The following is a 22,921-nucleotide window of genomic DNA, read 5'->3' as shown; positions in this document are numbered from 1 at the left end:
TCGTTTCTATAAGTGAAAGCCGAAAGAAATAGACCATTTCCGAGTTTCTTTGAACCTCAGTATGAAAGCGAGGTTAAGTGCAAAGATTAGTTGCCATTCATATGCAAACAAAACTAATTTTCAAATGAAAAGTTTTGCACTTAGCCTCGCTTTCATAGTGAGGTTCACATCAACACGGAGACCACAATATGAGCCTACACGCGTTCAGCACTTGTAAGCGGTAATTTACCACATAACTGTGTCATGTTTCGATGAATCGAAAAAGGGTTTACCTGAAGTTCTATTCTAAAAATTATAAAAGTATGGGGGCAAAAAGTTGAAATGACCACCTACAACGGATTTCAGTTTTTTTGTTTGAACGGTGCGCTCTCCTCGGAACCTGAAGCCATTCTTATGTTGTCTTGCAATATTCTCCATTCAGTAATAATGGACCATGAGGACAAAGGTGGTGATAATAAAGGCATGGCGTACGAGGACAAACAAAACAGATTGGGAAACTCGGTTGGCGCTGCTGACTCAAAAGGATTGAATCTGGTAATAACATGATAACCTGTTTTTTAGCTGTTTGTTTGTTATCAATCTGAAGGTACCAGTTGATAATTGGCATTATCCCATGCCACCAGCTGACTCATTTACATTTGCGGTATATGTCAGTGACGAAATGGCGGAGGTATTTGCGCATACATAAAACAAGAACGCGAAGCTTCTTCGCTGCTTTAATAATATCATGGGGTGGCTTGATTAGAAATGAAGCTTGCATTGAAATCGGGTGAAAATTGTTGTTGTTGGAGACAAAAAGGTTTGGGCAATGTTCTGAGGAAGACGTATCAAACTATAGATAATATAAAAGATTATCATTAATGGGAAACTGTCTAACAAAGGACGACGGCGATGCACACAACTCGGCTCCCGAGATCAGAACTTCCCAAATAGACTTATCATGGCCAGATGATTTTAGGAACACAACACTTTCCAACATCCCTGATGTCGTAGTCGAAGATGGTAAACTGACGCTAGATTTGAGTTTCCTGAAGCTGAAGTTTTTGCCAGAGAAAGTGTGTCGAACAAGAAATATCGAAGTTCTTAATCTGAATTGCAACAAGATCTCAAATTTTCCCTACAATTTCGCTGCACTTCGCGATCTAAAGGAACTTTATCTCAGAAACAACTATCTGGAGTTTCTTCCAGCTCAGGTATGTACCTCAATCAAGTTAGAAGTTTTGGAACTGAATCGAAATCTGATTGAGACGTTGCCGTATTGTGTTAGTCATCTGTGTCATCTACGAAAGCTTAGTCTCGCTTTCAACAACATCAAGACCCTCCCACCAAGCGTCCGATACCTAACAGAACTACAGTATTTGAACGTGGAGGGGAATGACCTTAAAAGCATTCCTGAAGTTGTTTTTTCGCTTTCAAGCCTAGAGGTGCTGGTTTTGAGCGACAATGAAATCGCGTTCCTTCCACACAACTTGGAGAGCCTGGTCCATTTGAAAGAACTGTACTTGGATGACAACAAATTGAACGAGCTACCTGGTCCACTGCTTCCATTTCTTTCGGAGCTTGACATCATAAACGTGAGCAACAACGCAAAATCGTTGAGTCTAAGTAACGGTGCAAAGCCCAAGAAGCAGATTCAGAAATCAAAGCTTAATCATGTCATCCCAAAGGACACCACTGAAGAACCGACTCATTCCAGTGCTTCTCAGCATTCGAACAGCGAGCCTGCTAAAGATAGCTCAATGGTTTTTTCAGAAATAAATCTCAACCACCCTGAAGAAACGAGGGATATATTTAAAGGAGAACCGCTTGGTTTCATCGATTTGAAATCCGTGGATGCAAAGCCTAATATGGCTGAGCGTGTTAGACGGAAAGCTCGTAACGCTAAAACGACGGTTGGTGAGGCCATGCGCCCATCGCCAAAGTGGGGAATACTCGTCCGCGAGCTAAAGAAAGCAGGGTTTCTGCCAACGATTAATGTGCAACTCCCGAAACGTTCAAGGGAACCAGAAAAGCGAGTAAAGGTAGTGAGTCAAGGATCGCGCTACACTTGGAGAGGCTGGCGTGTGGACGCCAACCCTGAATTGGAGACGCAGAGGAGAGCATCTTCAACGTCCGAATTTGATGACAGATTGGACGAGTTTGGGCATCCTGAGAGTATTAGCCAAATACTCCCCGGAGTCAAAATGGAGGGAGGAAGGCTGACTCTCGACCTGAGCTGGCAGGAGCTTACATACGTCTCGGGAACCATCTGTGAACTGGTGAATCTCAACACGCTCATCTTGGATTACAACCAACTCCTTGATCTGCCTCGTAGTGTGGGCAATCTCTCCAGGCTACGTATTTTGAGGCTCAATTATAACAAAATGCCCTGCATTCCGGAGAATTTGCGATATCTTGACCACCTCAGGCGCCTGTACTTAGATGGAAATCATATCATAGCATTTCCAGACTGGATGGAAAGCTTCCAGCAGTTAACGTATCTTTCTGTGGAAAACAACGATATGCCGTTCTTTCCGGGGGAGTTGTGTTCCTTGGTAAAACTGGAATACCTTCTCCTCGCAGGAAACAAGATTAGGGTGTTGCCTGAAAAGATTAAACAATTGAAACACTTGAAAGAATTGTTCTTAGGCCGAAATCTTATTCGTATTGTTCCTTTTTCCATCGTCGAGATGAATTCATTGAGAGTACTGTATCTAGACAACAATGGTCTTGAGGAGATACCATTTTCCCTCTTAAGTCTTGTGGAATTGGAAATATTAAATCTCAACTTCAATGCTTTGACTGTCGTGCCGGACAACATCACAAATCTACGAAACCTGGAAGAACTTGATCTGGGAAAGAATAACATTCAACGATTGCCTTTCTGGTTTAATCGCCTTGCAAATCTGAGAGTATTGAATTTAAATTGCAACGGAATGTCCACGTTCCCTGAAGTTGTTTGCAAGTTACCAAGCCTTCACTCTCTTGGCTTCAGCCAAAACAAGGTCACAGAACTTCCAGACTTTCTGCGCAGTAGTATTGGTGAAATGACCAGTTTGGAAGAGCTCGATTTGTCTCACAATCATCTCGGAAACCTGCCAGACAGTTTAGGAAACCTGCAAAACTTAGAAATTCTTCATCTGGAGGGAAATCCTCAGGTTGAGTTGCCAGAAAGAATGAACGAGCTAAACAATTTACGAAAGCTTTACGTGGATAAAACCGTTCAGATACCACAAGACATTTTTCAGCTCCCTAAACTGGAGATTTTCTGATTTCCGGTTATTTTAAAACCCCCACTCGGTGTCATTATTGGTTGGCACGGTGGTAGCTAACAGTTGTTGTGAAGAGCCGTGGATTCATGAATAGAGTATCGGTAGTCTCTTATTTTGTTTTGAAACTGATAGTAAAGGCGAACGAAACACGCGACCACGCACGCGAAAATTCTCCAGGGGTCTCCTAGAAGTCTAATTCATAAATGCACAGAATTCACCAGGGTACATCTTCTCAAACATTTTCCGAATTGTTTGTAGCAAATTAATGGATTAATGACCTCAATTAAAACTTTGTTCGAACAACTGTTTATGTTATTAAAGTCGTGTTCCATGTTATGCTATTTAACATATCGACGGCAGTTTTCTTTGGTCTATACTCTTATAGACCATAAAATGACATCAAAAATGTTCAAAACTCAAGTGGAACCACGAGCCGCAGGCGAGTGGTTTCACTGCCAAGTTTTGGACATTTTTATAGTCTATAAGAGTATAGACCATAGAAAACTGCCGTCGATTTGTTTTTTACAATAACATGGAAAAAGTACGAGCGGAATTGGCAATTTTTTTCGTTGAGAAAGCGCGCGCGTTACATCTGACGTCATTTTAATTGTCTGTACTCTTATAGACAATAGCTACGAGCCAATCAGCGCGCGGGAATTTGGACAGTTATTGTAAAATCGCCTGTGGTGTCACTCGCAAATGAACGTGAACATTCTTGATTCCAAGGTGGTTTGACAACTTATTTCACATTCGCCAATTTTCGTCGCTTATCAACTCGCGCCGTAGTATAGCCAAATTGTCGTCACAAAAACTGGCAAATATGGCGGTAAAACAGGCCAATAGCCACAAAGACAGCAAATAATACATTTACTTCAAGTTTCGTCCACACTTAGCCGGGTCACGCAATTTGGACGCGGCGTCCTTTTCCCGAAGGCGAATCAAATGTTACCCTTCCACACTGTCTTTTTCCTATCTTTAATTTGTCCGCAACAAAACGCTCCCTGTCCCTTCCCCCTCCCCCAGAAACATTTAAATACACCCACGGTGGAGCATGTGCACATTACCGTTGTGATGTTTACGTTTTTTTTTAAAAAATGTCCTTTTTTGTAGTCCACAAAACCAGAATCAGATTAGTGGTCGAAAACGGAAGGCCTAAACGGAGAGAAACACATTTATCCGGATTAGTGTAGTCTGAAGGTCGAGTAGCCGATGTTGAAAAGCAGGCCCAAATTTAATTTTCACTAATGCAAATCTCCTTGATGTTTAGCGGAATATTATGGTATAATGGCCCATATACCATGGCCGCTAAGCCATTCATTGAGAATTCCTGGAATTGCATGATCCAGTTTCGAATAATTTTAAGAAGACAGCGATAAGTATTGTATAAATGTACTATTTCATGAGTGTCCTCGATTATTAAGCCGGCATTGTAGGCAATTGCAAGCTAGAACTACTAGAAGATAGATTGGTTGAATGCTCTGTTTGTCCATGCTATGTGCGTTTATTGTTGAATCGTTTAAGTATCTACACTACAATGTAGATAGTGTCGAGTATCATCCAAAGATCGAACTTTTGACTGGATTCCAAACTCTTTCCAGACTTTATGACCTCACGACTTCTGCAAACAACTTGTGAGGCGCTCCGAGCCATCTTTATTAATAACTGATTCTCTAGGCATTAAATGCACAGTCATTTACAAGTTATTTGTAGGTAAAATTCACACTATACTCAGGTAAACTTTAGCCATCTCAGTAAACACTCTTTTCAGCTACACCTCTAAGCTACAAGTTAACCCGATGCATACCTTAACTGATTTTTATTACGGCCTATTTTCGGACACAAGCATGATCCGGCAAAGTGGAAAACAGTTGCTGGAAAGTGATTTGAAATCGAAAGGCCAACGAAATTTTAGTGAAATCGGAGAGGGATCTTGAACGAGATTGGACAAAAAAAGTTTGCGGTCGGGCCAGGCCTTAATACAGGGATCCCAGGCTGACTCGTCGCCAGTCGTCTCTCATGGTCGAGAGGAGAAGCGCGAGAGAGATGCGCGGGATGCGCGCGGGGGAAGATGGTTGTTGAAGTGTTGAGGGATTGTTGAAGATGGTTGCGTTGCCGTCCTAGTCTCCTCTCGACCGTACGATATCATAAAAGACGACTGGAGACGAGTCAGGATTCCAGGTTCACGAATAACCGACTACTCACTTAGTGCGAAATTTAAGGATTTGTATGTAAGTTAAATAACAATAAACAATCAATGAAGTTATAATGGTGACACACCACATGTGTATCAAAACTTTGTCGATGTTCAATTGAAAACTGACTGGAATGCGGCTGTTTATTGCCATTTTTGTTCCGACACCTAAATCCGCTTATGACGACACTAAGAATCCTGGGTGATCGTGACCTGTGATCCCTAATATCCTATACTAATTTTGCAGTTGACCGGTTTAGTGGGGGCTGAGCCTTTTACAGTTCTTACTTTTGCAATAGCTTAAATTTAGAAACTAGGCAAAGCTTACAAAAATCTTTGTTGTCACGGTAGTCATCTGCCCTGACACGTTTGTGTGTTTGTTAAAAATGGCTCGTTCAAGTTGTACGACAAGCAGCCACTCGTTAGCAAAGAGGCAGAGAGGGTATACTTCATCAAATTGAGAAGGGACCGGCTGGGTTTAATAATAATAACTGAGACTAGAAGAAAATGTTTGTAAACTGGCTCTTTTTAGGGCTCCACCAGAATAAGAACTAGTAAGATCATGTACTGTATATCATATTTCACGTCAGAAAGTGAAAAAAGCAAAACAAAACAAAACAAAACAAAAAAAAAACATGAGAACCTTGTCGTTTCTCTGAAACTGAAATAGGTGAAAACAATCTCCAGAAGGCGAGAACTACAAAAATGCAAAATTTTTTGCAGCTGGATACTGTTATCTGTTTATTTATCATTTCGTCTTTTGTTTTGGAAACTGCGGCGCATAGCGCAATAGCTGCAGGCAACAACAGTTTGTGTGACGTCCGTAAAAAAATTCAGGATGTCATTGATTGAATTGCAAATGTACGGCCCCTTTAATGTGATATAGGACCATTAGGTCAACTGTTTAATTTCGCCTTTATGTCAGTCTCTCTCGCACAAAAGTATTTATTTTTTTTTCTCTGTACACAATAGCAAATAAAGAATACTCAAACATAAACAATGGTTTATGGAAATTTACTGTCTCGGCAAAGTGGTTCAGCTCAGGAATTTAATAGTTGACGGCTGTGCTGTATAAACACTATTGACCTCATGCGACTCGCAAGAAACTGAAACCACAGCTTTTTCAAACGCATCTGGAGTTGACAGCAGTTCGCCAGAATTTAATTTCACTTTGTTTTACTCATGCAATGAAAAGAAAAATAATTTCGCAAACAGAACTTGCAAAAAATTAAAGGAAAGAGTCATTTGATCTTTGCATTGTGGTTACTGAGGAATGTGAGCGTTTTTTGTCGCTCGCAAAGAAAACCTCAGAAAGTCGTATCTCCCGAAAATAAATACTAGCTCAGAGGGAGAGTATAAAAATAAACTCTTCATTTCCAATTTAGGCAAGGTACGTTTGAAGAAGTTAATATTTAATGTACCTTCTTCAAAGTTCAATATCTCTGAGCCGGAACGGGAAATAGAAAGCAATAAAGCTCCTCTGGGAGACCACAGGGTGCATATTTCAGTGACCAAATTTGGTCAAAGACAATACTTGTTGACCAATAGGAAGCGCTGTTTATGAGAAGGGAAGTGGTCTTACCTCCAAACTCGGCACGGCCCACTCTTGGGACAAATATTCTCCGTCTTCCATGACTTGGGTTGCCTCAATCTCTTCTTCCTTTTTCACAAGAAACGCGCTCTTAGATTTATTCTCTGCAACATGGCGGATTCTCACATCTCAGCGGAAGAACTGGCCGAAATCCGCGAGACTTTTAGTCAGGTAAGGTAAATAATGGTTCGCCTTATGAGGTTAATTCGAGTCGCTTTTCGCTCGTTCTTTTTGTGGGTTGTGATTAGTATCGCTACCCAGGTAAAATGACTTCCAGTTTGTGTCAGTCGCTGAATCATACAGTCTGACTTTGCTGCGACGAACAGGAACATTTTTTCATTCCGGGGGCTTTCGTGGCTGAAAATTTCCTTGAGATATTTCTTTAGCAGGGCAAGTAACACTTTTAAAAGTGCAAATAGCTTCAATTAGCTTTTGTTTTTAATTTGTTACTGTGTAGTTTGACTTGGACAGCAATGGTCACATTACTTCCAGCGAAATTGGAACGGTAATGAAGCACCTTGGAGAAGAAATACCCGGCTATAAATTGCGGGATATAATGAAGGAAGTAGACGTGAATCAGAACGGGACGGTCGAGTTCGATGAGTTTTTAGAGGTAAGTGGTAAAGTTTTGAAAATCGTGCATAATCGGGAAGTGGAAGGGTTCATCGAACGTCCGGGTGTGTTTATGTAATCGCATGACCAGTGTGCTAGGAACCGTGTGCTAATGTACTGACGAACGCCTTTAAACGAAGTAATTAGCACTCTGGCGGTGTTATGTTTTTATGTCTGGGATTTAGCAGGTAATAAGATAATAGAGCTTGGCAAATTGCATTCCCCGGCCTAAAAAGAATGGTTTCTACAGCGCAAGGGTTGCTTCGTTCTTTTCGGTAGCATAGACATGTAGTCATAATCATAAGAAAATGTTCGATCATTTTCTTATGTCTTTCTGATTATGTTTTTCGGCGTTCCCACGACATAAGCGACATAACGGCCCTTATGATAATCATTATGTCGTTTGTGGGAACCAAACCTTCGCTAGCAGTTGTTTTACGTGTTCTCGTCAGGCGTTTCGAAACCGTAGCTGAAATGTTTCAGCGGCAAATTGGAATGAACTGTATAAAATCTGCTCTTGGTGTTTGGCAGATGCAAATTCAAGATCAAAGTGCTAAATTAGTCTTAAAATATGAAATTTAAAATCGTCCGTGATATTTCTACTTTTCAGCTCTCATAACTAAAGTGCAGGTGGATTTGTTTTGTTTGATGTAAAGGTTAACACACAAGTTCAAAATGTTAATTCTCATTACTGATTGCTATAGTTTTGAATCCAGTTTTGGCAACCAAGGGCTTGGATTGGAGGCTAAAGCCTACATGTATGTTACCATAAGCAAATTTTTGCAACCTGTTTTAAAATCTGTTGGAACATGCCCTGTAATGAATATGTCTGACTTTTTTTTGTGGCTGAAAAGTGTTGCATGAAGAAGAACTCGATTCTACTACAGTGATGCATGAATATGCATGTACTGTACTGTTGCCAAAGATTCTGATAGACTACAAAAACACTTGCACACATTTTTGACAACTGTCTTATGGCTTCTGTGACAACTGGCCAATCAGATTTTGTAATTTTTGTTGGGAGGTATTGCAGTGTCAGTCCACAACCTGGCAGCTCCATCACCATGAGTTGTTATATTTTGATTGGCCCACGAGAGCAGGAGCTTTCACCATCTGTCAAAAAGTTGTCACCTTTATGCAGAGTTAACTGTATACCACATGACACTGCACTGAGATGTGTACTTCAGTACTTTAATTTTCTTTTAAAGTTAGCTTGTTGCTTTTGTTATGAGGTAACTTAACGTGCTGTTTACATGGCAGGCAAAAAATGGTATAGACCTGTTAAAAGGTGGTATGGTACCCATAATTTTTGTAGAGAAATACCTGCCTGCTTACATGAATTATGGGTGCCATATACCACTTTTTAATGGTCCACACAATTTTTTGCCAGTTGTGTTAAGGGGCCCTTAAATGATCTTTGCTAGAAAATGTGACCTACCTCCTTCTGGCATAAATTTGCAATTACCAGACCTCATAGCACTTGGGATCAGTGATACAATTTTTTTCTTTTCAGATCTATAAGAAAAACAGCAAAAAGTTTTCAGCAGGAACAGAGTTCAAGAAGCTGATTAAGAAAAAAGAACAGCTTGATGTGTCAGGGGGGACATCAGAAAGTTCAGCTGAAGGCACAAAGCATTCTTACTCAGAGGCTGAGAAGGTTGCATTTGTTGACTGGATTAACACTGCGCTGAAAGATGATGCCGAGGCCCAGGCTTATTTAACTATTAACCCTGCAACAACAGATGTGTTTGAAAAGATCAAAGATGGCATAATTTTATGGTGAGGTTACTTTTTTATTCAGGTGCCCCCTTACCACCTTCTTTAAGAAAGGATGAACCTGAGTAGATAGACGTGACATTGGACTATTGAATACTTTAAAAGCAATACATTGTGAATTTGTCTTCAGTAGAGCAAAGGATATAAATATCAAATTTTTGGGTGATTGAATTTCCTTTTTTTTCTCTCTAAAATTTAAACTCGAGATGTAGCTTGTCTTTATGTATGGTGTAATTATTGTGCTAGTTCTAACTTGGACAGTTAAACTGGTTTACAAAACGATTTTGCTTTAATATGTTGTCATTTTTCAGCAAAATGATTAACCTGTCTGTGCCGGACACCGTTGATGAACGTGCCGTGAACAAACCACAGGCTGGAAAGGCCTTGAACATCTACAAAATTCATGAGAACATGACATTGGCCCTAAATTCTGCAAGGTCTATTGGTTGTAATATTGTCAACATTGGAGCTGAGGATCTTGAGCAGGGAAAACCTCACTTGGTGCTTGGATTGCTGTGGCAGATCATTAGAGTGAGTTTTCTGATGCTTATTCTCATAACTTTTAGACGCGACTATAAACACCATACTAAATGCTTCATTTTCCTCACAATTTGGACTGCAATCTTCATTTGCCTTCAGCTCCTTTAACTTTTCATTAATATTTGCAAAAAGGAAAAAATGATAATAATAATAATAATAATAATAATAATAATAATAATAATAATAATAATAATAATAATAATAATAAAAGAAGATTTATACCACGCAGGTTCTGTAAAAATATTTGATAAATAGTGAGTGGTTTAATTTTTTGTAGATGCTCTTGGAGATTAGCTGCAGCCGCAATTTTGAGCAATAATTTTTGGGTAAAAGGTGCAACTTATTGGCTATTTTTTTATGGTACTTTTCTGTCACTCCTAGCCTGTACCGTGTTAGTATAAAGCTGGTTTATGGACATTTTCTTCTTGCCTAGTCATTTTCATTAAAGTGATCAAGCTCAACTTGTTTTCATCGAGTAGTAGAAGCATATGTGGACATTTTTGAGAACAAGAAATCATTGTCAAGGAAACATGAGCCTTAGACGAGTGCTTTTAATTAGTCAACTTTACTCAACTTTTATTGAAACATTTGGGTTACAAAAAGATAATTTCAGGACTGACCTGCAAATAGTTCTTACTAGTCTAGGTAGGTCAGTCGAAAATGGGTAAAAAATTAGATAAATAAACAAACAAATAAACTAATTAAGTTAAATGAAAACGTCAGTGGTGTAAAAGAGAGAAAGAAAAGCACTTCAAGGATTTCACGCTATCTCCTATTTGTTATTTCTAATCCTTGTTGGTATTGACTTAAAGTGGTTAGTAAGTTAAACTCAAAATTGGACGTGAACTAAAGCGCAGATCAACACACGTCCGCATGTCCCCATCTCTCTGCACACCAAAGAATAATTAAAAGAAGAGCAACCATACTTTGCTTCAAATTGAAAACTTAGATTCTGAGGAGAATATAATTTTAGTTGGAGATTTTAACTGCCCTTTAAACCCAAACCTAGATAAACGAGGTGGAATAATGATACCAAGGAAATCGGTTGTGAATAGCATAGAATGTGTGCAAAATGAATTGGATTTGGTTGATATCTGGAGAGTCAAAAATCCTGAAACAAGAAGCTATACTTGGAGTCAAAAATCACCTACTATATTATGTCGTCTGGATTTTTGGCTTATTTCTAATAATCTGTGTGATTTCGTCAATTCTATGGACATTATCTCTGCGATAAGAACGGACCATGCAGCAATTAGTTTAATCCTCGGTGAAATTGGAGAGGCAAAAGGACCTGGCATGTGGAAAATGAACGTTTCTCTCTTGGATGATGAGGAATATTTAAATTATCTGAGTGTTAATATTTCTAAATGGAAATTGGAGGGGGAAAAAGAGTTATCGGACAAACGCGCAGTTTGGGATTGGATTAAATACAATATCAGAAAGCATGCTATTAAGTACTCTAAAGAAAAAACTAAACAGAGAAATGATGGAATAATCAAGAAATACGAATAAACAATAAACCAGTTTTCTATAAAAGGTACTTCAATAATGGGATTCGAACTGTGGGCGACTTACGCTTTGATCTTAATAATATCGACTCTTATGAATTACAGGCAAAATACATAGAGAAGACGAATTTTCTGGAATGGACTGGTCTACGCCACTCCATACCGCTCAATTTAAGAAATGCTAATTATAAACCGGATCCCATAGTCCTAAATCGATCCTTCAAAACTGACAGTGGTCTTTTCGATGTAACTAAAAAGAAATCTAAAGATTACTATTCCCTTTTTGTCCGTAAAAAGGCACGCTTCCCTAATCATGCGCAAAAACTAAAGTGTGAATTTAATTTATCTGATGAGGCGTTGAAAAAAGCTTTCTGTCTTCCCCATTCAGTTGCTTTTGAGCCATACGTTCAGGCCTTTCAGTTTAAGGTATTAAACTCTATACTTTACACTAATTCAAAATTACATAAAATCGGCTATATTTCAGACAATCTGTGCTCTTTTTGCAAACGGGAATCAGAAACTATACAGCATCTCTTTTATAATTGTTCTTACTCAGTTACTTTTGGGAAAGACTTTGAATTATATTACTTATCCCTGACAAAACAACAAATACATCTTGAGTTGAGAGATATTTTAATCGGTGTTCTAACACCAGAATGCCCCTTACTAAATTACCTGTTACTTATAGGAAAAATTTATTTATGGGGGTGTAGAAGAAATAACGAACTTCCGAATATAGGTGGTTACAAATTTAAAGTATCGTTAAAGTATGACACAGAGAAATTTATTTGTACGAAAAATAATACATTAGACATATTTAAAAAGAAATGGACAATATTTAGACCTATTTAATATATATGACTTGTACGGGTGTGACTTTGAATTTTTTGTGAGTGAGTGCATGAGAGCATGAGATGAGTGAGTGAGTGTTGTTAGCGGGCCAGCGAGTGAGTAAGTCAATTGTAATATTGTACAAAGTGTAAGTGCGTAAGTACTGTCTAGTTTATTATTGTATATAACTGTGTGTTTTCTTGCAAATAAAAATTAAAAAAAAAAAATAAAAATAAATAAAAAAATAAAATAAAAGAAGAGCAACCAAATTTCTCCTTGCATTGTCGAACCAACATGTACAAGTCGTTAGAAGAAAGGAAATGATCGCAAAAGAATTGTTGTCACTTGTACCATAGGAAATTTATGAGCACTGTGTAGAGAGAATGGTTGTGTGTGTTGATATTGGGTTAATGAAGGGTTAATTCTACAGCAATGTGGACAGAATGTTTTCTGCATTACCTGTATATTGACTATTTCCTTGATAGATGTCAAATAATCTTTGCTGAGTTCTAGAAACACAGCGTTTGATATGTAATATTAGAACATTCTTTTACTTACCAACCCATTTCTCTCCCCCCCCCTCCCCCCCCCTGGTCACAAGGTGAAAAGTCATTCTCTTGCTAAAGGTTATTTTGGATTTTTTTTTTTTTTTTTTTTAATTTAGATTGGCTTGTTTGCCAAGATTTCATTAATCAATGTACCTGGTTTGGCTCGTCTGTTGAGGGAGGGTGAGACAATCAATGACTTCATGGCTCTTTCTCCTGAAGAAATTCTTCTACGATGGTTCAACTACCATCTTGAACAAGCTGGGCATCATCGCAGGGTGCACAACTTCAGTGAGGACATCAAGGTAATGTGAGGTGATCTTTTATCATAAATTATCAAAATTAGCAGGATCAGTATTGTTGGACAAAACACTGTAATTACTGGTGTTGTTGTCAAGTCATAGTGATATCTTATTATGTTTCCTTACAAATTACATTTATCTCATTTCATATTTAGGATTCTGAGAACTACTCTGTCCTTCTCAAACGCATTAGTCCTCCTGAAGTGTTTGTGGACAGCCGGCCTATGCAAGTAAGTCACCCTTTGATAACTGAGGGTGCGTTTCTTTGGGAAAATCCAAATCCGAATTTTTGATCCAAGATCACTCGTATCATGGTGCATCAAAGGAACTGATGAATCCTTACCCAGAGTGGATTTGTCAGTTCGTTTGATACACCATGATCTGAGTGATCTTGGATCAAAAATCCAGATTCGGATTTTCCCAAAGAAATGCACCCCAAATAAATGGTAGCTGCAGTTACATACATGTAAATTGTGAGAATATTCAAGAATCTAATTCTGCCATTGGTTACTTATGTGCTTTAGTTGTACATGGGGTTCCTGTGGAAAAACCCTTTTTGATGAGCTTATAACGATTCATGTGAGATCCGTCAAGATCATCTTTGACTTAGACTGTGCACACCGGCCAAGTGATGAGGTCCTAGGGTATAATGCTAATTGCATTGGTTCCCTATAAAACATCTGTATTGAGCAAAGGCTTAACCCCTGTTAGCTCATCAGACAGAGTGCTTTTCACTGCACGAAAAAACGCCTTTGTGCACATCAAAGGTGTGGTCAAAGACTGTCAAAGGCCGCCTTTGATTACCTTTGATTCGAATCACAGGTGGCAAAGGCCGCATTTGATTCATGGTGGAGTCAAATTTTTTTCGAATCAAAGATATCATATATTAGATCCACCTTTGATGCGCGTCATAGGCGGAGTCAAAGTTGTTTGATTTCAATTTGACGCGCGTCAAAGGTAGGGTCAAAGTTGTTAATACATTTTAACTCACTTTTGATTCGAGTCAAAGGTGTATGCAAAGGCGTCACATATTTGATGCGCATCAAATGTGTTGTCAAAAACGTTATTATATTTCACCTCATCTTTGATACGGATCAAAAAAAGAGCAAATCCAGTTTTTCGTGCAGTGTTTATGGTGTTGCCTCTTATCCTTTTGAACAAATTTTTTTAAAAGTATAACTTTTAATACAATCTTTGAAGAAAATACCTCTTAAGTGTACCAATTAAAACCTAATGCTGACTTTGTTTGTAAATCAACAAGTTATAAGGCAACATCTCTTGGAACTCCATAGATGATTAAACTAGAGCCATACTGGATGCCAGGTGTTTCAAAAATACAGTAGATTTAAGTGCTAGGTTTCTGGAAAGAGAAGTTAATGTCAGTATTCATTTGGCAACTGATTCAGATATGGGTTCTCGTTTCTGTTATAAGCTGAATATTTGCCTTGTCTTTATTGTAGGAAAAAGACCTCACCAAGAGGGCTGAGCGAATGCTACAAATGGCAGAGAGAATTAATTGCAGAAAGTTTGTACGCCCCAAGGTATGGTATTTGCATGTCTTGAATAACACATACCAATTTATAATTGTAATCAAAGAAAATAAAAGCAAAAGTTACATCTTGATGGTAAAGTAAATTTTCTTGACTACTACCACAAAATATTATAACTAAATATATATGGAGAGCAATGAGGGAAATTGAGGAAATTGTGTTTGTTGCTGTCAGGTCTTGAAAGGTAATCCAGGGGGCGCAATTCCTTGAATGCTATCCTTGCTGTCAGTTTGTATAGAACATACACAGAATATTAATTCCCAACTGAAAGTTGATGTGGTGGCTGTCACTGTTGGAGCTTTGGGGGTGGTGTCCAACAATTTGTGAAGATGGGTGGACAATTTATTGGCATGTTGACGTCCATGTTGGCTTGTTGCAGAAAGGTTCTTTTTTTGAAACTGCCCATGTTTTGAGAAGGTTCCTGTTAAGGATCAGCTGTTGCAGGCTGTAAATTCATCTTGGGACAGCTAGAAGAACCATCGTTGATGTCAGATGATGGTAATAATTAATAACAATGACAGCTGAATGATCCATGGGGAGATTTTCAGCAATAATGACCCCCTCCCTCCCCCCCCCCCCCAAAAAAAAACACCGTTTTTAATAGTATCGGCAAGGAGTCAAACTCAAGATCTTTTTTTAATAAATGCAGCTTTGACAGTTGGTGTGGACCTGCTAAACACAAAGAGAAACTAAATAAATTAGCAGATATGTAGATATATGTTTGCAATGCCTCCTATCATTCTTAGCTATAAGGGGTGGCTGTCAATTGGGTTTCTGTCCTGTTCAACTTCCTATCCCCTGCCATGTCCTATCTCTTCTTTTGTTGTATCTTTTTTCGCTCTACCCTCTGCAGCAATTCAATAAAATAAAAACTAAAAAAAAGATAAAACAATTTACAATAGATAGATTACACTATATGTACAGTAATAAAAACAGAAACAGCATATTTGAAAGATATTAAAAGTTCAGTAATAAACATAGTTGTCTAGGTCCTTGTTATCATTTTCACATGTTCCTTTAATAAACAAGATTTGCTGTACATGTAATGCAGCTTTGTTACTAGAAGTTTTCAATTTTCCTTTAGAATCGTTAATGTTGTCATACTCCCACGGTAATAGGACTTGTACTTCTATTTCTTCTTTGATACCACAATCGACTTTCCTTTGCATCTTTCTCTGAAACAACTCCATTTAGTGGTCAGAGTGAAAGGGCTATTTATTCCCACTATGTTTTCCGTGAATTTTCAGAATGCAGTAGATTGAAAAGTCTGTTTTCCTAACTTGAAGAAAACTGAGCGAATGTTATGGCATTTTCCAATAACTGTTGTAAACTGATCATGAGTTACTGTTTTTAATATTGCTAAGAGATTCATTCAAGTTTTACTGAACATCACAGATAGTGTCAACTGACACTTATGAAATGTTAATATTTTTGTAGGATGTGGTGGCTGGAAATTCCAAACTGAATATGGCTTTTGTAGCAAACTTGTTTAACTGTTACCCTGGATTACCCCCTATGGATGCTGAAGAAGTAGATCTTGAAGAAGCACGTGAAGAGACACGGGAGGAACGAAGTTAGTGAATGCTCAAACAACAATGTATTATTTTTAAACCATGGACTGTTAATGCTTTGCTATAAGTTGCCGTTACAAAACAGGGTCTTTGTAATATTTCCTCGCAACACTCTGCAAAATAACAACTTGAACTGACCAAATTCTGTGGGTTTGGATACACAATATTATCAAAATTGTGGTTTTCAATTTAAACCAGAAGTTGCATAGTGTCACATAATTTTTAGATCATTAATAAACATTTCAATAGAATGATACATGCACACGGGCTAAAGTCAATACTGACAAAGATGTGATTTGTACATCTATAATGCTTGATTATTGTTCTTACTAATAGTACTATTATTTGTCGTTCATCTTTTATTTTAAACCAGTAATCAACAAGATGAAAACCCTTTGTTCATGGGGCGTGCTGATAGTGTTTCAATATCCATTATAAATGAACATTTCCTTTTGCAGCTTTCCGCAACTGGATGAACAGTATTGGAGTCAATCCCTATGTAAACAATCTTTACCGAGATCTTTGCAGTGGCTTGGTCTTGCTGCAGGTATAAATGTTCTGTCAATTACCAGTAGTGTAGAATGTAATATATCAAACACGAGAAAGCATGTTTCATCAGACATCCAAGCACCGAGCAGTGGGTTGAAAAGACCAGGCACAGCCAAGTTTTTTAAACCACTTTGAGGTGTTTAGATATCTGATGAAACACACTTTCGAGTGTTGGATATGGCTTCTTAAATGATCAACAATTCTTGGAGAAATTCAAGGCTATAAGAGTTGGCAAAATTTTATGGTAATTAAGAACACATATCCAAACCATGGTCACGGTAGTGATTTTCTTTGTTTTCTCTTGATGAATTATTAATGAGTTGGAGAAGGTTGTTTTCTGACTTTTTGAGAGTTGGCTGGCTTTCACAAGTTTCCATCACTTTCCAGTACTTAAACTTTGACAGATTAATACTACCACTCTTTATCAGTTGATACAACAATACTTTTCCGTAATGACCTTGGACTGGTAGATTCAATTATTTATGTACCAGTTAGAAGAGAAATGTTATCCATTTTTATTTTATATTCCCTGTTGCAGCTTTATGATATCGTGCAGCCAGGGATAGTTGATTGGGAAAAAGTCAACAGACCTCCCTTCAAGCAAATGGGTGGAAAGATGAAAAAAATAGAAAACTGCAACTATGCGGTTGAGATTGGGAAGAAAATGAAATTTTCATTGGTTGGCGTTGGTGGACAAGACATCCATGATTGCAATGAGACCTTGACTCTAGGTAAGGGCCCAATTAAATCTAAGAGAGTATTCAATCAGTGTTCTGCTATGTAAATATCTGTAGTACAGACTGCTTAAGGTAGACCACTCTCAGGTTTCTTACTTCTCATTACTTACTTTCTTACTACTTAAGTTTTACTTCTTTTTCTTCAAAAGAAGTAAAACTTTTTGTGCCAAGAAGGAACCAATTTTTGGTGTTTTTAGTTAAATTGCATGTTGTCGACACCTGCCTGTTAGGTTGCGTGACCACCTGCTATAGAAACAAGTCTAAGGTTTGGCCATGTGTGAAATTCCTTGTTTTTATTTTCAAATCCGAGTTCAACTGTAAATAAACCAGTTTTGACTTAATTAGGCTTATGCTAGTACCATGCATGTACCATTGAAATTGGCTGTAAGTTTTTAAATGCAAGTTAATGCCTAAGTTGGAAATGGAGGGTTGGTGCCCAAGAGCCTGGGGGCTGAAATCGCAAACCCAACCCCAGTGTGGTAGAACAGCCAATAACCTGCCCTACCTGCAACCCAGCCACGAGCCCCGCCCGCCCACGCCCAACTAGGCACTGTAACACTGAAGCCACTAAGCTCAGGTGGAGATAGAAAGGAAAAAAAACTTCCCCAGGGAGTGGGTGGGAGGGAAAAATTCTAGACAACCACGCCCTGCACAACAAACACGCCAGCACAAACGCAGACGTGAAAACTGCAAAGGACCGCGAACGATAATGCTGCTAGTTGACGTAGGATCTACAAGAGATCAACTCTTTCACGTAGTATCAGCCTTGCAGTTTGTGTTACAAACGCAGAGGTGAATGCGTGTGCATACACTGCCGCCGGTAACTGCTGACCACAAACTTGCCTGCAATACAATCAGCCAGGCTTGCGGCATACCGACAGTGATATGCTAATTAAACGCCAACGCTGATACACGCCAATGCATAAAGGAACGCTTACATACCAAGAACACCAAATCCCCGAGAAAACTACTATGCTAACGCTAACATGCGCTAATAACGCCACTGATACTGGTGTCCACACAGTCAACAAAAACGCTTGCTCCTAGTTGTTAACTAAGTTATCGGTAACTCCATTGAACCACTGACCAGACCTCTTGTTTTACAGCTGTTGTCTGGCAGCAGATGAGAGCGTACACACTTGCTTTACTTTCAAAGCTGACAGCAGACGGAAAAACTATGGAGGACAAGGATATTGTCGATTGGGTCAATGAAAAGGTACAGTTCTTTGAGTTGGCTCTCATTTCAGAAGAGAGCAAAATCGATAATAAAGCCGCTGTTACACTGGGCAATTTTTCTTGCAACTTGTCTCGCAATTTCGTTGTGCCGTTGCGACACAAGTTGCATGGATCGTTGCCTTGTGTAACATGCCCTGAAATGAACATGCCTCGCAACGTTTTTGTTGCAGTCACTGTTTCAGGAAGTAGAACTGACTTCTACTTCTCGCAACAATCGCGGCAACAGAAAAATTGCAAGACAAGTTTATTTCATTCAGGGCATGTTACACTAGGCAACGATCCGTGCAACTTGTGTTGCAACAAAACTGCGAGACAAGTCTCAAGAAAAATTGCCTAGTGTAACAGCGCCTAAAGGCAATAATTTTGATGTTCCAGTGCCTCTGGTATGAAACTGAAGGAATAGAGCAAAGACAGAAGTCTCTCTGCAATAACATGGGATCTGTCAGACAGGAGTTAATTCAGTGTCTTAGTTTGCACTATAACTTTCCATGGCAAAGCGGTAATTTTAGCAGTTTTTCATACCAAAGTTGTTGTATTCCTTGGTTTACAGTTAAAGTCTGCAAATAAATCCAGCACTATCAAAAGCTTCAAGGATCCAGCCATTGCCACCAGCCAGCCAGTGTTGGATTTGGTTGACGCCATTAAACCTGGTATAGTGGACTATACCCTGGTCTCAAGTGGTGCAACTGATGAGGTAGGACCTTACACCATGTGTACACCTATTTACTATTCGACAAAAAAAGTTACTGTCTACAGTCCCCTATTTTTGAACTCCAGCCATCTTGGTTCGGCGAGCGCAACCTGGGGAGAGTGCCTAAACTACCGAGTGGGACCCTAGTCAGTAGTTTAGACACTGTCCCCAGGTTGCGCTCGTCTTAACAAACCAAGATGGTGGGAGTTTGTTTGAAGCCCCGGGGGGGGGGGGGGGGGTACTCCCCTCTATAAGGTATATAGGTATGTGCCGCCCCAAAGGGTATGGTTTTTGAGCCGTTTTGGTCTGAAAACGGGTATAGATTTTGACAATTACGGTCTGAAATCGGGTCGGGTTTTTGGGGATGGGAACATTTACGACAGCTTACAAACATATTGTTCTTCTCAGTACGTAACTGGAACGGCTAACCGATAGCGAGAAAAAGAAATAGATAAACTATGTCATTCCAGCTTACTTTAACTCCTTGCGTCAACTTCCGTTTGGCACTGATGCATAGTAATTATCAGGTCTGAAAACGGGTGTGGAAAATGGCATGTTTAGGTCTGAAACAGGGTCGGGATTTAAAGACCGGGGCGGCACACCCCCATCAAGAATTCCGAGGAGTACCCCCCCCCCCCCGGGGGGGGGGGGGGTTTGAAGGGGCGTACGAGTCTCGAAAATCATACAGTAAAAATAAGGGGACGGTGAACATGCTACAAAAAAATTCAGTTGCATTAGGGAAAGCAAGAAGGGAATTCCCCTACCCATCAAGCGAGAGTGGGAGTCTCAAAATGGGTGTAGTTTCTGGGGATGGGCCGTGTCTAATAACTATTTCACAAACTTTCATGGTAAAGGAGGATTTTGTTTTGTTGTTCAATTGCTCTTTCCCTCTTGGGCTGTCAAACAGATGTGACCCGGACGCGGCCACGCAATAACTTATGGGCAAAAGCAATCTTTTATTCTTTTTTTATATATTTGTTTGCCCATAACTCCCTGATATATTGATGATCCATTGAAGTCATTAAGGGCAAATAAAAAATATATATCTACGGTCCGGATTTTTGAAAACGGGCGTTGCCATGCCTTTTTGATAGTACGGTGCGAATGTTTTTTTTTTCTTTGTCGTTCTCTAAAGTGCCAATGTAATAAACAAAAGGCTGTATAATCCTTTTTCTGTCTCCTCTCTCTTTCTTGCCTTTCCTTTATTTTCTGTATCATTCTGCTTCTTCTCGAAGTCATAAAGATTTGGTTTCTTTTCACGAAAAGCGCTCAAGTTTTCGTCGGCTACCTTTTCAAAAATTCGGGTAGATATATACCTTCACAATTATTCCATTGAGCATATGCCACACATCGACATTCAAATCCTAGCAGTATGCGAGATGTTTGTCCCATGAACCTAGTTTAATGGCCTTAGCTCCCACGAGTCTCCTATAGCTCAGCGGTAAAGTATCCGAAGTAATATATCAAACACGAGAAAGCGTGTTTCATTAGATATCCAAACACTGAGAAGTAGGTTGAAAAAACACTGCTGCGCCTCGTTTTTTTAAACGACTTCAAGGTATTTGGATGTCTGGCGGATGAAACACACTTTCGAGTGTTTGATATGGCTTCTCAAATGATCAATAATTCTTGGAGAAATTCAAGGCTAAAGTTGCAAAATTTTATGGTAATTAGGATCACAAACCACGGTCACAGTAGTGATTTTCTTTTTTCTTTTGATGAATTATTAATGAGTTTGAGAACTAGTAATCGGAAGGTCTTAGGTTCGACTCCTGATAGGAACATTTTCCCTGCCAGCAGAGGTCTCTGCAGGGAAGGAGCACTCGGATTTACTTTTTCCAAGAATGTGTGTCATAAGCCTCCCACGCAGTCGTTTTTAGGGGACTCGTATTACCTCCTCCTGTGTCACTCACTGAATAATACATCATTCTCAATACTGGTGTTTTTCTTTATTTTTTAGGAGAAACAAGAAAATGCCAAGTACGCTCTGAGTGTTGCTCGGAAGATTGGAGCTATGACCTACGCATTGCCGGATGACTTGGTTGAGGTGAAGCCCAAGATGGTACTGACAGTGTTCGCCTGTCTAATGGCTACTGCTCTTGCAATGAAAGACAGGTCCTAGAAACCTCAAATACCACAAGCCCTTAAGCTGAAATGTGAGCTCGTTCTTGGCGCTAATCTCCTTGGGTGCAAAGGGATTATAGCGCAGAGCGGTGGCGGGCATTTCAGACTGCAAGCTTTACTTTCGTTAAAAAGAAGAAAGAATATTGAAACTTTAGGGATTAATAACTACTTTGTTTTGCTGGTAAGATTTGTTTTGTTTCTTGGTGCGGAGAAGGCATTATTTACTGGTTTAATCAAATGCTATTCAGTTTTAAAAAATTAGCAAATTTCCCCGTCAGTGCAGCCCTGATAAAGCGCTAGTTGGTTGCAAAGTCCACTGTATTCGCCTCTTATCCAATAGTAATAGACAAAAGTTGATATTAATACGGCACAAAATTAAAACTTTGATAGAAAAATACTTTCCTTGAAATTCACATCATTGCTCAAAGGAGCCAAAACATCCAATGTTTCTTGCGAGTTTCAGGGGAACCCAAGTATCGATGATCTTGAAGAGCAGGTATCGATTCCAGTCCACCCCGGCCACAAGTGTCGTCCGTTTCTTTGTTTACTCGCAAAAAAATGGCAACAAAAAGTTTGATGGTTATGGTGATCTTTGCTTCTGAGTACGTTGTATCTGGGTTGCACTGCAATTTTTGAATACCCTAATTTATTTAAAAGTTATAATGAATTTGTCTAGCGGGAATGCGGACCGAAATCTCTTTGTCATAAGATAAAATAAACATTTTATAAATTGCACCTTTGTAATAAGCAAGTTCAATATTGTCCCTTTTATACTTAGTTAATCAAAGTAGATAATCAGTAAACTAGGAAGCAAATTCTTATCAGTTAGGACGGAAAGAAATATGTAGTACCAATTAATTGTCATATTATTCTAAACGCACAAAACCGTTTATATTACAGGATATACGAGCGAGTGGACTTTTTTTAGTGAAAAAGGTTTGGTAAACTCTCCTTTTGAGATGTAATAAATATTTTTCATCTGTAGTTTTTTGTTTATGGTGATGTTTGTTAGACTACTAGCAGTCCCTGATTTTACTTGGGATAGCAAAGTGAGCGAATCGAGAAACAAAAGGCGTCCCGCAAAGTTTGCCGATCAGCACGCCTAGTATTCACGAGCGAGAGGAACAGTCTGAAATTGTTGTGGTTGTTGTTTTTTCTTGCGTGTCTCCCTAACTCCAGTTGAGAGAAAACTCTGCTTCGTTCATCCTTCGCTGATTTCCCAGTTTTACATTTTTTTTTTTTTTTTTTTTCACAATCTCCCTCCCCCGTTTTTTCGCCGAAGGAACCTTGTTTGGTACCCGGGTACCCGCGACATT

The 22,921-nt window shown here is 39.1% G+C and overlaps 2 protein-coding genes across 2 annotated transcripts; both read left to right on the top strand.

The window, feature by feature from the left end:
* Positions 1-525: 525 nt before the first annotated feature.
* On the top strand, positions 526-3,592 carry LOC146456737 (uncharacterized). The gene has a single exon (XM_085092742.1). It carries the CDS (start codon positions 861-863, stop codon positions 3,249-3,251), a length of 2,391 nt encoding a protein of 796 aa, XP_084948868.1. The 5' UTR covers positions 526-860; the 3' UTR covers positions 3,252-3,592.
* A 3,437-nt stretch (positions 3,593-7,029) lies between these two features.
* LOC146456736 (plastin-2-like) lies at positions 7,030-22,589 on the top strand. The gene is made up of 13 exons (XM_085093026.1): positions 7,030-7,204; positions 7,491-7,646; positions 9,159-9,424; positions 9,733-9,952; positions 12,965-13,150; positions 13,303-13,377; positions 14,608-14,688; positions 16,135-16,270; positions 16,727-16,815; positions 17,356-17,548; positions 18,661-18,770; positions 19,341-19,484; positions 21,442-22,589. The coding sequence occupies exons 1-13, from the start codon at positions 7,145-7,147 to the stop codon at positions 21,601-21,603; spliced, it is 1,878 nt and encodes a 625-aa protein (XP_084949152.1). The 5' UTR covers positions 7,030-7,144; the 3' UTR covers positions 21,604-22,589.
* Positions 22,590-22,921: the final 332 nt, after the last annotated feature.

The sequence above is a fragment of the Pavona decussata genome, unplaced genomic scaffold (assembly GCF_977016875.1).
Source record: "Pavona decussata unplaced genomic scaffold, jaPavDecu1.1 SCAFFOLD_254, whole genome shotgun sequence".
Lineage (NCBI taxonomy): Eukaryota > Metazoa > Cnidaria > Anthozoa > Scleractinia > Agariciidae > Pavona > Pavona decussata.
Note: the sequence above shows the minus strand (reverse complement) of the source record. Positions and strands in the feature narration are given on the sequence as shown.

What these genes read in the sequence shown, in the direction of transcription:
- LOC146456737 (XM_085092742.1), top strand. Translation starts at nt 861, where the DNA reads ATGGGAAACTGTCTAACAAAGGACGACGGCGATGCACACAACTCGGCT.
- LOC146456736 (XM_085093026.1), top strand. Translation starts at nt 7,145, where the DNA reads ATGGCGGATTCTCACATCTCAGCGGAAGAACTGGCCGAAATCCGCGAG. An exon ending in AAAGATGGCATAATTTTATG is followed by an intron (nt 9,425 to 9,732) that starts GTGAGGTTACTT and finishes GTCATTTTTCAG; the next exon opens with CAAAATGATTAACCTGTCTG. An exon ending in GAAAGTTTGTACGCCCCAAG is followed by an intron (nt 14,689 to 16,134) that starts GTATGGTATTTG and finishes ATATTTTTGTAG; the next exon opens with GATGTGGTGGCTGGAAATTC.